Raw genomic sequence first — 16,739 nt, 5'->3', positions numbered from 1 at the left:
ATATATGTATATTTTTATACAAAGTTTCAAAAATTTTGTGGTGAATGTTAACCGTTTGCACTTTTAGTACAGTTCTTTACCTTTATATTCTAATTTGATTGGTAGTTTTCTTTTGTTAAGTGTAAGATTCCATTTCATGTTAAAAAAATATATTTTTAATTGAGTCCTTAAATTATTCATCACTATTTGATTCAATTATCATCAATATATTTTAGTAAATAATAGACTTCTCAAAGGGCAATTGATTTGATAGTGTTACATTGAAAATGTGGTCGCCGGAATATGTGTTTGGTAGTGTATGTCTTATATTTAAGAAAAAACCGACAAATAAACGAAAAAACCAAAAAACCCGACATAAACAGAATCGAGAAAAAACCGACTTAATTGGTTTGGTTTGGTTCTAATATTTGAAAAACCGACTTACTTGGTTTGGTTTATTTTTAGGGAAAAATCGATCCAAACCGAACCATGAACACCCCTACCACGGACCTATTCCAACTTCCATAATTCCATTCCGACCATGATATCAAAATTTCCATTGCCGACCGGGAAACGCCAAATTTCCAATTTCGCCAATTCAAGCCTAATTCTACCACGGACCTTCAAATCACATTCCGGACGCACTCCCAAGTCCAAAATCACCTAACGGAGCTAACCAAATCATAAAAATCCAAATGCGAGATCGAATACTAAAAGGTCAAACTTTGTCAAACCTTTCAAATTTAAAGCTTCAAGCTGAGAATCATTCTTCCATATCTGTTTCGATTAACCTGAAAACCAAAACCGACGATTTACATAAGTCATAATAGATCATACGGGGCTAGTCATGCCCGAGAACTGGCGAGTGAAGTGCAAATACTCAAAATGACCGGTCGAGTTATTATAGTGGCTCATATTTCATCCCTACCATCTCTTCAATCGTTTTCTTAGAATAATTAATTAGGAGAATAGAAGATAAGAAAAGAAAAAGAAACCTTTGTATTAACGTTCCTTTTGATCCAAAGACAAGATAACGCTTTTTAAATATTACCATGATAATCGACTTTTAGCATACTTCTTGACACGAGTAAAGATCAACCTTTGGGATTGTTTATTCCAAAAACGGATAACATTTTAATTTATACGTGGTTTTAAGGACACGTGATTTTACTTGACACAAATTGAGAAAATATGTAAAATCGAAATTGACTGTTAAAAGAAACAAACGCAAACCAAACGAATTGTATAGCTTTGGTCCTCGAGTTAGGTCACCCTCGAACCAAGTGAAGAATCTACTAAAATATGAACAGAATAACAGAATATTAAAAGCTAAAAGAAGGCAGTGTATTGCTTTGTATTGAGTAAATGTGATGTCCTTTACAAATGAGCAGACCCCTTTTATATAGTAGGGGAGTCCTACTCTTGATACAACTCTAAATACATTAAAAATTCTCATGATTGGCTAATTAATCGGCCTCATCCTGATTTGTGCCGGAATTTCCACCGTGATCCTTGCTCAATTACGGATATTTCGGCTTCCCGTTACTTGACTAGGTAAACTTCCATCGGTCTCGCTCGATCTCTATCTTGCTTGGTCTCGATCTTGGCCGATCTCGACCTTGATCGGTCTCTAGGTTACGAGCCCAGCAATCTAACTTCGCACCATGGCTCGATATAATACGAAGTTGAACCTCGACCTATAATGCTCCAGTCTCGATTGTTCATACGAAGGGCAAGGCCGTTTTGACCGTATACAGGGACGTTGAGGAAGTAATAATCTCTTCAATCTCATTTTATACGATAGTGCATGATCTCGCATAAAGTTTAAGCTACAAATAAATGTTTTTGTCACGTATCAAAATAATATGTTGTAACATTTTTATGATATTTAGGCACATTATAAAGAGTACATATAATAAAATGTATAGAATTAAAGAGCTTCAAAATTAAAAATTATATAATTTTCTCTGGACTAACTAAAAAGAATAGGGTATCACTTAAAATAAAAGAGAGATTACTTTTTTTTTTTTTTTTGCATGCATTATATATCTTGTAGGATATTCTATAAATATGAAAAAGCTTAAAAAAACAAGGAGCAAGTGTTTGTACTTTTTCTTCGAAAGCCAGCATTAAAAAGAAAAGAGGATATATATTTCCACTTTTCTTTTATTTTTTTTCCTAAATTTTTTAAATCAAATTACTTATATGTTATGGGGGCCTTAATCATCTCAAGATGAACTAATCTCACAGCATCAGCATGTATGGCCAAGCTTCTTCTGAGTAAAAACATTTTTTTTTTCCGTCAATTATTATTTTCAAAATTAAGGTGTTTGGTCAAGCTTTAAAAATTATTTTTTTTTTGAGAAAAAGCAGAAGCAGTTTTAGAGAAGCAGAAAAAAGTAGTTTCTCTCCAAAAGCACTTTATTGAAAAGTAGTTTTGAGAAAAATACACTTAGAAGCATTTTTTTAAAGCTCGGTCAAACACTAATTGCTGCTCAGAAGTACTTTTCAAATTAATTAGCGAAATACAAATTGTTTCTCACCAAAAGTTCTTCTGAGAAAAACACTTTTGAGAAAAACCACTTTTCAAAATAAGTTAATTTTTGTAGCTTGGCCAACGGGCTATTAGGCTTAGACCAAAGCCAGGACAGAACCGCAAATTCTTTTAATAATCCCATATTCAAAATTCATTGTCCAGCTAATCAAAATCGATGTAGGGCCTATTAAAAGAGAAAATGCTCCCTGCTAGGGATAGATGTAGAGTGTAATATTTGGGTCCGACCAAATCTAGTAGCTTTGACTAAGAAGCTGTGCATATGTTAAAAAATACACAAAATATAACAAAATTTTAAAACTACTAGCAATTAAGGTCACTGTCCTAGGTCTCGAAAAGTTTAATTTTTAGATTCGCCTCTGTTCATAAGGGGTTTCTCTATTTTTAGAGGTCAAACCTAAGAACACTGATTAAGGTTGCAGGAATCTCATATATCTTACCACACCCTTTATTAAATAGGACCGTAATAGTGAACACGATATAATACCTTTTTCTATAACCTCCTCCCAAATTAGGAGGATTTATAGTGTTTCCATACTTCCCCTCCAGCGTGACTCGTACCTAGAACCTAATCATGGGTGGAGGTATTTTTACCAACTGAGCAAGCTTCACTTGTCATATAATACCTAATATATGAACTGATATGTGCAGATTTCTGCATTGAAAAGACACAACGCCTTGCATATGCTGTGGCTGGATTTGATTTGCTTTCTCTCTCAAGTTATTATTAATCTATAAAAGACCACATTTTATCTTTTATCTATCTAGTACTAAGTAATTAATGTTAGCACACCTCCAAAAGGTGGTCTCAATCATAGTCTATATTAGCTAAATACCAATTATATGTACATCAAGTCATCAACAATTTGTTCATTATCTGGTTCTCTCTAGAATCAGTATCATCCTCAGTGCAAGATCATATCATTTCTGATATAGTAGTACCAACTTGTGCACCAATGAGAAAAATCATCTTACTAGAATAAATATGATTCTTTTACCTTTTAACCAAAAGTTTCAGTTTCGAGTCTAAGAATATCAAAAATTTTGGTACGTAATATTTTTCAATTAGATTCAATTAAACAAGAATTAGACTTCTGCAAGCTATTTTTAGTTTAAGCTCTAGGTGGATGGCTATTTAGGTTAATTCTTTTTTTTTTGTAATAAAAAAAATTCGATTACTAAAGACTTTAAACACTCGTAGTTTGTCGTTCTTTATTGCCCACATGACATTAGTCTTTCTTTACTGCACAGAGCATCACCTACCACTAGTTGAGCGGAGGAATCCTTATTTAAAGGATGATTAGTTCATTTAAATTTGTTAACAACTTAAAAAAACTTTGTTAATCATTTCTTCTCTCCTATTATATTCTAGTTTGATGAGACTGCATTACCTACCAATAATTGGAAGGAGGAACAGACTTTCTGCTTTTACACTTTCTGAGTTGTATGAGAAACAGAATCATTCATATATCCCTCTTCAAGTAGATTAATTCTGATAAATAAAATGCCGATGGATCAGCGGTTGTACGCAGCTGCTAAAGAAGGTGACATGAAAGTTCTGGAAGAATACAAGAGTCAGTTCGCCACCCAATTAACTCCTTACAACAACACTGTCCTCCATATTGCAGCTCAACATAAAGGTTTAAATCGGAAAATTAACCCAAGAGATTTTCTTGCTATAGCTGGTCCAGACTTATTTTCCAGCTTGAACATTAATGGAGATACTTTTATTCATATGGCTGCTAGGAGAGACAACAGAGATCTCGTCGAGGCCTTTATCAACTACATGAAAAATTGTGGAGGGGTCGACGGGGTTATTGATATAGAAGCTGGCATTCGGAAAACCAGGGAGTTCTTGAGGATTACTAACAACTATGGAAATACGGCCTTGCATGAAGCTGTAATGCAGAGGCGTGATTGCAGTGTGGTAGAATTGTTGGTCAAAGAAGATCCTGACTTTTCATATCCGCCTAACAATGCTCAGAAGACTCCACTGTATCTAGCTGCAGAGAATAAAAATGAAAAACCAGTGGAACACATCTTGAACAACTCCACTTCACTATCTTATGCTGGTCCCTATGGCACAACTGTGCTACATGCAGCTGCAATGTATAATACTACAGGTATCTCCCTTTCCTCATGACTTTGCATTAGTTTTACCAACATTAGTAACTGACAATAGGCAAGAAGACCTTCGGGGAAGCCCAGTTGGTTTGGAGGGTGTCACGATCCAAATTCCCCTTAGGCCGTGATGGCGCCCAACGTCGTCGCTAGGCAAGCCAATAGTGAACTAGACATGTATTTGTTCTTTTAATAATTTCAAAGTCGTTGATTTTTATTTATTAAGAAAATAAAAAGTGAAAAATTATAGTAAAGTAAAGCGTAAACTAGTGAAGGAGCAAATGCAGTGAAATAAATGCTCAAACCCATAATGTGTCTACTAAAATATTCCCAAAGTTCGGTGTCACAAGTGTACGAGCATCTAGTAGAATATACAAAATACATATGCTACTGTCCAAAATATGATACACAGAATGTAAATACAAAAGAGAGACTCCGGTGCTGCAGAGCGGACTCAGAGAGCAGCTCACCACTATGCCTCTGGGTATCGAGTGCGCGCGCCTGAATGAGTGTCATGCACCTGCCTCATATCCTGCACAATTAGTGTAAAAGTGTAGCGTGAGTACATAAATAACATGTAACCAGTAAGTATCCAGTCTAACCTCGAAGAAGTAGTGACGAGGGGCCGCGACACTTACTCTTGGCAAATAAATAAATACGAAATTTTTTTCAATAGGCATGGAATACATTAGTAATAATAATAACACAATAGCAACAGTAAATAAGTGATTCTTTAATTAAAAGTCAATCTAAAATCTCGAGTGACACATACTAATTTCAACAATTGCGGGCTATCAAGTAAATTATAATTTCTCAAGTCATAAAATAATATTACGTGTAATCGGACTCCGAACATTATCACACACGATTTATGCCGAGGTCGTACGATCCGATCCACAATAATGTGTACACCGCCGAGAGTCAACCGGCACGAACCATAGATGCATCTACTATACTACCGAGGCGTTCGATCCGCTCCACAAGATGAGAGAATAATCTACGGACATCCGATTTAGAGGCTATCACAAGACTAATTCACAAGGAGACATAATTTCTATCACTGGCCAAGTAATTCGCCAAAACTCAAAATAAGTGATGTTCGGTCTTTACGTATCCTTTAACAAGTTTCAGTATAAATTAAGCACTTAAATTAACAAGTAGAGTGCAAACAATACAAGTATTTCATGATAGGGTCCTAAAACAACCCGGACATAAGCACGATTTGTAGCTATGCACGGACTCTCGTCACTTCGTGCGTACGTAGCACCCACAATTAGAAGCAAATAGTAATTTAAAATACTTATGGGGTAAATTCCCTCTTACAAGGTTGGGCAAGAGACTTACCTAGTCCCAAAGTTCACTTTCCAGCCCACAATTTCACTCTAAAGCCTCAAGTTGGTGCCGAACAATCCCAAACTAGCCAAATATTATATAAATTAATCAATACATGCTCAAAAGTTCATAATTTAACTATTAGAGTGATTCCCAACCAAAATTGAAAGATTCTTAAAATTCACCCACAGGCCCGGATTCCGGAAATTTTCGAAGATAAATGCTACCCATAACCTCAGGAACTCAAACATATAATTTTTTTCGAATTCCATAGTCATTTTCGTGGCCTAATCCCATTTTTATCAAAACCTACCTTTAACTAAGCCCATAATTTCTACAATTTTCATGATATGACTCTACCCAAAATTCGTGTATTAAACTCACATTAGGTGGGAATTACTTACCTCATGATGATAGGCGAAAAATCCCTCTCCAAGAGCTCCAAAGTTGACTTCTCTAAATGAAAAGGGGGAAAAAGAGCCTAAGTCCGGATTAAATGGACCTCACTGCCTCCGGCGATTTCACATCCACGGCAGCTTCGCCGCTTTTGCGGGCAATTATCTGCTTCTGCGGAACTCCCATAATCTAGCACTGGTCGCACCTGTGGGAAAATTCCGCATCCGCGAGCCCGCTTCTGCGTCTCGCCTCGCGCGCCTGCGATCCATGCCATGCTGCCTTCCTCCGCATCTACGATCCCCCCAACGCAGAAGCATGCCCGCTTCTGCGGACACTGGTTAGTCCACTCTCAGCCGCTCTTATGCTCGTTGGCTCGCACCTGCAAGCTTGCACCTGCGGCTAGTTTCTCGCAGGTGAGAACGCACCAGAACTGTTGCTCCCTCAGCAATGATTCCAAGTCCAAACATGTTTCGCACATCGTCCGAATAGCACCCGAGGCCCATGGGGTCCCTTCCAATCACACCAACAATTTCGTAAACATAAAACGAACTCGCTCAAACCCTCGGAATTCGGAAAGAACATCAAAACTAAGAATAGCACCCCAAACCAAATCGAATCAACTTATGAACTTCAAGTTCTTCCAACTTACTCCGAAAGCGCCGAATCATATTTAAACTACTCGGAATGACACCAAATTTTGCGTGCAATTCACAACGTTGACTCAAGCCAAACTTAGCCATTTTAATCCATCATTAAGGAACTAAGTGTTCCAATTTCAACCCTAACCCTTCCAAACCCGAACTAACCATCCCCGCAAGTTATAAAACGATAAAAGCACATACGGGGAGTCTTAATTAGGGGAACGAGGATCTAGAAAGCAAAACAACCGCTCATGTCGTTACATTCTCCACCTCTTAAACAAACATTCATCCTCGAACGGGTCTAGAATCATACCTAGAGTGCCGAATAGGTATGGATATCTGCTCCGCATGTCCTCCTCGGTCTCCCAAGTCGCCTCCTTGACTGGTTGTCCCCTCCACTGAACCTTTATCGACACAATCTTCTTGGACCTCAACTGGCAAACCTGCCTGTCAACAATGGCAACTGGCTCCTCCTCATAACCCAAACTCTCATCTAGCTGAACCGTGGTGTAATCTAGCACGTCCGACCTGTCCATGATACCTCCTGAGCATAGACACATGGAAGGCTAGATGAACTCTCGACAGACTGGGAGGCAAATCAACCTCCCCAACTCGCCTCAATACCTCAAATGGACCTATAAACCTTGGGCTCAACTTACCGTTCTTCCCAAACCTCATGATTCCTTTCATCGGCGAGACATTCCAGAGAACCTTCTTGCCCACCGTAAATGATGAATTATGCGCCTTCTGATCTACGTAACTCTTCTGTCTGGACTGTGCTGTGTGAAGTCGCTCCCGAATCAACTTTACCTTGTCCAAGGCATCCTTCACTAAATCAGTACCATATAACTTAGCCTCGTCGGGCTCGAACCATCCGTTGGGCGAACGACCTCGTGGACCATATAAAACCTCAAATGGAGCCATCTCGATGCTAGAATGATAAATGTTGTTGTAAGCAAACTCGGCCAATAGTAAGAATCTATCCCACTGACCTCCAAAGTCAATGACATATGCTCTAAGCATATCCTCCAGAATTTGAACTATCCGCTCTGACTGTCCGTCGGTCTGCGGGTGAAAGGTTGTGCTGAGCTCCACCCGGGTACCCAACTCGCTCTGAACTACTCTCTAGAAGTGTGAAGTGAACTGAGGGCCTCTATATGAAATGATGGAAACAGGTACACCGTGCAACCGAACAATCTCCTGAATGTAAGTCTGGGCCAATTTCTCTGAAGAATACGTAGTTGCAACTAGAATGAAGTGTGCCGACTTGGTCAACCAGTCGACAATGACCCAAACTTCTTCAAACTTCCTCAAGGTCCGTGGCAACCTAACTACAAAGTCCATAGTAACGCACTCCCATTTCCACTCGGGTATAACCGTCTGCTGAAGTAGGCCACCGGGCCTCTGGTGCTCATACTTAATCTGCTGTCAATTTAGACACCTTGCTACATACTCAACTATGTCGTTCTTCATCAGCCGCCACCAATAATGCTGCCTCAGGTCGCGATATATCTTCATAGCACTTGGATGAATAGAATACCGAGAACTATGTGCCAACTCTAGAATTTTCTCCCTCATGCCATCAACATTAGGAGCACATAGACGACCCTGGAGTCATTGAACACCATCCTCACCGATAGTAACCTCCTTGGAACCACCTTGTAGTACCATCTCTCTAAGAACCAATAAGTGCGGATCGTCGTACTGACGAGCCTTGATCTACTCGAATAATAAAGACTGAGCGACAATGCATGCAAGAACTCGACTGGGCTCGGAAATATCCAACCTCACGAGTCTGTTAGCCAAGGACTGAATGTCCAAAGCAAATGGCCTCTCCTCCGCTGAAATGAATGCCAAAATGCCTACACTCTCAGCCTTTCTGCTCAAGGCATTCGCAACTACATTACCCTTGCTCGGATGATAAAGAATGGTAATATCATAGTCCTTTAGTAACTCAAGCAACCTGTGCTGCCTCAGATTGAGATCCCTCTATCTGAACAAATGCTGCAAGTTGCGATGATCGGTGTAAACCTCACAGGACACCCCACAAAGATAATGCCTCTAGATCTTAAGGGCATGAACTATCACGACCAACTCCAAATCATGTACGGGTAATTCTTCTCGTGGGGCTTCAGCTTACATGAAGCATATGCAATAACTCGCCCCTCCTACATCAATACACAACCCAAGCCAACACATGAAGCATCGCAATACACTATATATATCCCTGAACCGGAAGACAATACTAACACCGACGTTGTAGTCAATGTGGTCTTGAGCTTGTGAAAGCGCACCACGCGATCATCAGACCATCAGAATGGAGCACCCTTCTGAGTCAATCTAGTCAAAGATGTTGCGATAGATGAGAAGCCCTCCACAACTCGGCGTTAATAACCTGCTAACCCCAAGAAGATCCTGATCTCAGTCACTGTGGTAGGGCGAGGCCAACTCTTGAATGCCTTGATCTTCCTAGGATCTACCTTAATACCCTCGCCTGATACAACATGCCCCAAGAATGCCACATAATCTAACCAGAACTCGCACTTACAGAACTTAGCATATAGCTTCTGTTCTCGCAAGGTCTGAAGCACCACTCTCAAATGCTACTTGTGCTCCTCCATGTTATGCGAGTACATCAATATGTCATCAATGAAACCAACGGCAAACGAGTAAATATACGACCGGAACACCCGGTTCATCAAATCCATAAACGACGTCGGGGCGTTGGTCAAACCGAATGACATCATTAGAAACTCATAGTGGCCATATCTAGTCCAGAAGACCGTCATCGAAACATCCATAGCACGAATCTTCAGCTGATGATACCCAGATCTCAAGTCGATCTTAGATAATACCATGGCACCCTGTAACTGGTCAAACAAATCATCAATACGCGGCAACGGGTGCTTATTCTTAATGGTAACTTTGTTCAACTGGTGGTAGTCAATGCACATCCGCATAATCCCATCCTTCTTCTTCACGAACAACGCCAGTGCATCCTAAAGCGACACAATCGGTCTGATGAACCCCTTTTCTAGCAACTCCTCAAGTTGTTCCTTCAACTCCCTCAACTCTTTTCGGAGCCATGCGGTATGATAGAATAGACATAGGCTTGGTACCTGGAGCCATATCAATACAGAAGTCGATATCACGATCTAGTGGCATGCTTGGTAGATCATAAGGAAACATATCTGAGAACTCCCGAACCACGGGCACAAAATCAATCATCGGAATCTCTGCAGCAGTATCCCAAACATAAGCTAGATAAGCCAAATAACCCTTCTCGACCATGTGTCGAGCCTTCAGAAAGGAGATAACCAACTAGTTGCACTGACAGATGAACCATTCAACTCCAATCTAGGCAACTCTAGTATCGCCAAGGTAACAGTCTTGGCATGGAAATCAAGGACGACATGATATGGAGACAACCAGTCCATGCCCATGACCTCAAAGACAGTCATATCGAGCAACAGAAGATCCGCTCTAGTCTCATAACCATAGAAATTCACGATACAGGATCGGTAAATCCGATCTACAATAGAATCGGCCACTAGCGTGGACACATATACTGGAGTACTCAAGGACTCACGAGGAATACCTAGAAAAGGAGCAAACAGAGATGAAACATATGAATACATAGACCCTGGATCAAATAGTACCGAAGCATCCCTACCGCAAATAGAAATAATACATGTGATCACGGCATCTGAGGCCACTGCATCTGGTCTGGCTGGAAGGCATAGAACCTAGCTGGAGCACCACCAAACTAGCCTCCATCTCTAGGACGACCCCTACCCACCTGCCCTCTACCTTTGGGAAGCCGGACGACTGGTGCGGTAATCATGGGCTGATGACCCTGCTGTATTACCTTGAACGAAGCCTGGGGCAGAATCTCCTCACATGAACAAGATCCTCGCACTAGAAACAACCTCTCTATGCGGAAAATGACTGACCCTGAGTTTGACTCTGGGACCTGAACTCCCACGGGAGGAACCATGAATAGCCGGTGGATGGTAGGAGACTCTGTGGACTTGAACTCCCACTGAAGGAATACTGAATAGCCGGTGGACAGTAGGAGCTCTTTGGAATGGCGCTGAAATAGGGCCGCACTGGAGCACCCTGAGAAGGCGCCAGTGCTAGATAGGTGGCCCTGCTAGACTGGCCCCTCACAAACTGACCTCTGCCCCCAGACGGAGCACCACTGAACCCTCTAGAGTATCAAAATCCCTTGTCCCTCAGCGTATGCTCTCGGCCCTACTGACGAATACGCTCGATCCTCCGAATAGCATAGTGCGAATCTATAATGAACCTCGCACTCTCTTTGCACCAGTGGGGAGTATCATAAGTGCATGGCGGGACAACTCAGAGAATCTCGCCTCATAGTCAGTCATAGGCATTTGACCCTGCAGTAGCCTCTCGAACTGACCGTGTAACTCTTCCCTCTGAGAGGGTGGGATATATCTCTCCAGAAAGATATGTGTGAACTGGTCCCAAGTCAAGGAAGAAGAACCTACTGGCCTGCTGAGAAGATAGGACTACTACCATCTACAGGCCCTGCCCTCCACCTGAAAGGTGGTAAAGTCCACCCTGTGGGACTCGAATATCCTCATGTTGTGTAGTATGTCCCTTCAGCGATCAATAAAGTCCTAGGGGTCCTCATGTCGCTCACCTCCAAGGGCAGGAGGATGTAGCCTGGTCTATCTATCCAATAACTTCTAAGGCTCACCGGCTGCAGCTGTTCTGGGCTCAGGTATAGCCGCTGCAATTGGCTGAGCTTCGCCCACAAGTAGTGCACCCGGCGTCTGATATACGGCAGCTGCATGCCCTATAGCCTGAGCAGTAGGGGTCTGCTCTCCCCCTCCCGCCTGAGATATGGCTAGGTCTGCTGGAAATAAACCAGCCTACGTGATAGAGTCTATAAATCGCAGCATACGACCAATGACATCCTGGAAGGCTGGTGCGGACATGAAATTCGCTTGGTTGGCTCTGCTGTAGGTACCTCACCCTGCTCCTCACTAACATGATCCTCCACTGGATCCACTGGTGGCACAACAAGAGCAACTCTAGGACGCCCTCGTCCTCTAGCACGAGCTGGAGCCCTCCCTCTGACTCTAACAACATGGGGAGCAGCTCATCCACGGTCTAGTACATTTTCCATGCGCATTCTCACCATCCATGACAGAATAAGAGAAAGATACTTAGCACAGCATTAACTGCACAATAGGAGACAAAGAAGGAGAAATTTTCCTAACACCCTATAGCCCCTCGAAGTAAGTATAGACGTCTCCGCACCGATCCGCAAGACTCTAATAGACCTGCTCATGACTTGTGAGACCTACGTGAACCTAGTGCTCTGATACCAAGTTGTCACGACCCGAATTCTCCTATAGGCCGTGATGGCACCCAAAGTCATTGCTAGGCAAGCCAATAGTGAACTAGACATGTATTTGTTTTTTTATTAATTTCAATGTCATTGATTTTTATTTATTAAGAAGATGAAAAGTGGAAAATTATAGTAAAGTAAAGCGTAAACTAGTGAAGGAGCAAATGCAGTAAAATAAATACTCAAACATATAAAGTGTCTACTAAAATATTCCCAAAATCAGGTGTCACAAGTGTATGAGCATCTAGTAGAATATACCGAACACCAATGCTATTGTCCAAAATAAGATAGATGGAATGTAAATACAAAAGAGATACTGCGGGTGCTACAGAACGGACTCAGAGAGCAGCTCACCACCATGCCTCAGGGTATCGGGGGTGCACGCCTGAATGACTACCAGATGCACCTGCCTCAAATCCTGCACAATTAGTGCAGAAGTGTAGCGTGAGTACAGAAACATCATGTACCCAGTAAGTATCGAGTCTAACCTCGAAGAAGTAGTGACGAGGGGTCGACATCGACACTTACTATGGGCCAATAAATAAATACAATTTTTTTCCAATAAGCATGGAATACATCAGTAATAATTATAATAACTCAATAACAATAATAAATAAGTGATTCTTTAATGAAAAGTCAATCTAAAATATCCACTAACACATACTAACTTCAACAATTATGGGCCATTAAGTAAACTATAATTTCTCAAGTCATAAAAATAATATCAAGTGTGATCGGACTCCGAACATTATCACACACGATTTATGTTGAGGTCATACGGCCGGATCCAGAATAGTAATACACTTACGAGGGTCGACTGGCACGAACCATAGATGCATCTATTGTACTGCCGAGGCATTCGGCCTGCTCCACAAGAAGAGAGAATACACTATAGACATCTGATTTAGAGGCTATCACAAGACTAATTCATAAGGAAACACAATTTCTATCAATGGCCAAGAAATTCGCAAAACTCAAAATAAGTGAAGTTCGGTCTTTACGAATCCTTTAACAAGTTTCAACATAAATTAAGCACTTAAATTAACAAGTAGAGTGCAAACAATATAAGTATTTCATGATAGAGTTTTAAAACTACCCGGACATAAGAACGATTTGTAGCTACACACAGACTCTCATCACTTCGTTCGTACATAGAACCCACAATTAGAAGCAAATAGCAATTAAAATTACCTATGGGGTGAATTCGCTCTTACAAGGTTAGGCAAGAGACTTACCTCGTCCCAAAGCTCACTTTTTGTTCCACAAATTCACTCTAAAGCCTCAAGTTGGTGCCGAACAATCCGAAACTAGCCAAATATTATATAAATTAACCAATACATGCTCAAAAGTTCATAATTTAACTATTAGAGTGATTTCCCAACCCAAATTGGAAGATTCTTAAAATTCATCCCTAGGCTCACGTGCCCGGATTCCAGAAATTTTTGAAGATAAATGTTACCTATAACCACAAAACTCAAACATATAATTTCTTCCCAATTCAATAGTTATTTTCGTGGCCTAATCCCATTTTCATCAAAATCTAAATTTTTCAACTAAACCCATGATTTCTACAGTTTCCATGTTATGAATCTACCCAAAATCCATGTATTAAACTCACATTAAGTGGTAATTACTTACCTCATGATGATAGGCGAAAAACCCCTCTCCAAGAGCTCTAAAGTCGACTTCTCTAGATGAAAATGGGGGAAAAAGAGCCTAAGTCCAAATTAAATGGACCTCACTGCCTCCAGCGATTTCACATTAGCGGACCGCGTTCGCGCCTGTAGAAAAATTCCGCATCTGCGAGCCCGCTTCTGCGGCTCGCCTCGCGGACTTGCGATCCAGGCCATGCTGCCTCCCTCCGTATCTGCGATCCCCCCATCGCTGGAAGCAAGTACGCTTTTGCGGACACTGGCCAGTCCACTCTTAGCCACTCTTGCGCTCGTTGGCTCGCACCTACGAGCTCGCACCTGCGGCTAGTTTATCGCAGGTGCGAACGCACCATAACTGCTGCTGCCTCAGCAATGATTCGAAGTCCAAACATGTTTCGCACATCGTCCGAATAGCACCCGAGGCCCCATCCAAACATACCAACAAGTTTGTAAATATAAAACAGGCTCGCTCGAACCCTCGGAATGCATGAAACAACATCAAAACTAAGTATCGCACCCCAAACCAAATCGAATCAACTTATGAACTTCAAGTTCTTCCAACTTACTCCAAACTAACTGAATCACACTTAAGCTGCTCGGAATAACACCTAATTTTGCGTGCAAGTCACAAATCACCATACAGAACTATTTCCAAGCTCAAAATCCCAAACGGAAATCGATATCACCAAAATCTACTTCAAATCAAATTTAATGAACTTGAAAACCTTCAATGCGCCAACTTTCACTACTAAGCGCCGAAACGCTTCCGGGTCATCCGAAACCCAATCTGAGCATATCCCCAAGTCCAAAATAATCATACAGACCTATTGGGTCCATCAAATTCCGGTTCAGATGTCGTTTACTCAAAACGTTGACTCAAGTCAAACTTAACCATTTTAAGCCATTATTAAGGAACTAAGTGTTCTGATTTTAACCTGAACCCTTACAAACCCGAACTAACCATCCCTGCAAGTCATAAAATAATAAAAGCATATACGGGGAGTCTTAATTATGGGAACGGAAATTTATAAAGTAAAACGACCGGTCGGATCGTTACAGAGGGCGGTCATCCATATAGATGTCCTGGGATCTGACGAGGCGAATGTGTATTGGAATTTCCTGCTCCTTTTCTGTCAAATTCTAGTATAGTTTATCGTCTCACAGAGATTGAAAAATCTATGCTAGCGACTTGTAATATTCTAACTACTATTCAAGAGAATCAAATTGATGAAAAGTGATTGAGGTTTAAAACTTGTTAATTACTTAAACAAAACAAATAGCTTTTGGAAGATTTGTAATTTAAAAAAGAGTTGGGAATCATTGAATTCACTTGATAATATTACTATAATAAAATCTTAATTTCTACATTTATTTATTTAAAGAATAATTGCTTATTTCTAATACAGTTATATTTTGCTCACTAAGAAATTACTAATTAATGACACTCCGTGAGAATTATGTTAATTAATCAACTTAAGACTAGTGACTTTTAAACCGAAATAGTTTTCTTGCTTGAATTGTGCTAAAAGAAAGTAAAAACTTCGTGAGAATGTTTTTACTAAGGATCAATAATCTTGCCTACAACAATTCCTCCGTGAGAATTAAACTGAGGCAACAAGATTACCGACTTGAAATAATAGTTTACTAAACAATTATTCCCACTCTACTATTTTATTCATTAGTTATTATGTATTAATTTTGCTCCATGAGAATTATAAAATTAATATAAGAATAACTTAGAGATCACATATGTAGACGTGATAATAGAGTAATTAAAAACCATTATTCCAGCACATTATGAAATAAAAATAAAAAGTTTCAAGCCATGAATATATAAAAACTGAGATAGTATTATAAAATATATCAAGGTTCATCAACTATCCCAACGAAAAGAGATTACTCCGTTATGGAGTAAGAAAAGCTAAAAAAGATATTTAGATGACTAGAATATTTAAAAGACTAAGAAAGTATTTTTACTACAAGAAAAGAAGACCAAGACTAGTTCTTGTCTTACAAAGATTGGATCTCCTTATACACAGAGAGCTTGCTATTTATAGGAAAATATGATTAGATTTTGTCATGTTCCACTTTTGCGAATGTAAAATCCATGTATGCGAATGTGACCTTGCGTATATAGATTCCACATATGCAACTATGCTCCTTTTCATCTCTAATTATCTTTTTCCATAAGCCCATATGTATATTCGACATTTGCGAATATGAAGATGATGTGTGCAACTGTGGCATTGCTTCATTCTCTTGTCTTTTAGCCTCTTTTCTTCTTTTCATAATTTCTTTTTTCCTACAAGATTTGTTAGAAAATATGCAAGGATAGGATATCATTATTCATATTTTATTTTAAAAGCTTATTTTTTTACATATGAAATTACATGAATAATTTATATCCATCAGGATTGATCCCCCTCAATGCCTTCTTGGTCGAGCCTGTCGCACATGGCTTGCCTTGTGTGGTTTGAAGGCTATTACACAGTGGGGGATTTATACTATGCGCATAGAGTACTCACACCCCGAATGGCAGAGGCTGTAACGGTTGCGGATTTTTCTAGGGTTAAAAAAAAATAAGCAAAAAGACCTCTTTATAACTTTTTCCAGACCTCTCTAGCTCAGATCTACCCCAGTTCGAACACTAGATCCCCTTATGGATTCCTCCCTCCCCCCCC

At 40.3% G+C, this 16,739-nt stretch overlaps 1 protein-coding gene across 1 annotated transcript in view; it reads left to right on the top strand.

The window, feature by feature from the left end:
- LOC109232911 (ankyrin repeat-containing protein At5g02620-like) overlaps positions 3,860-16,739 on the top strand; it is a 14,564-nt gene continuing 1,684 nt past the window's right edge. The window contains exon 1 of the mRNA XM_019398604.1: positions 3,860-4,656. Coding sequence (XP_019254149.1) covers positions 4,038-4,656 — 619 coding nt within the window. The 5' untranslated portion in view covers positions 3,860-4,037. The remainder of the gene's footprint in view (positions 4,657-16,739) is intronic.

Source organism: Nicotiana attenuata, chromosome 10, assembly GCF_001879085.1.
Source record: "Nicotiana attenuata strain UT chromosome 10, NIATTr2, whole genome shotgun sequence".
NCBI classification, from domain to species: Eukaryota; Viridiplantae; Streptophyta; class Magnoliopsida; order Solanales; family Solanaceae; genus Nicotiana; species Nicotiana attenuata.
This window is presented reverse-complemented; position numbering and strand designations above follow the sequence as displayed.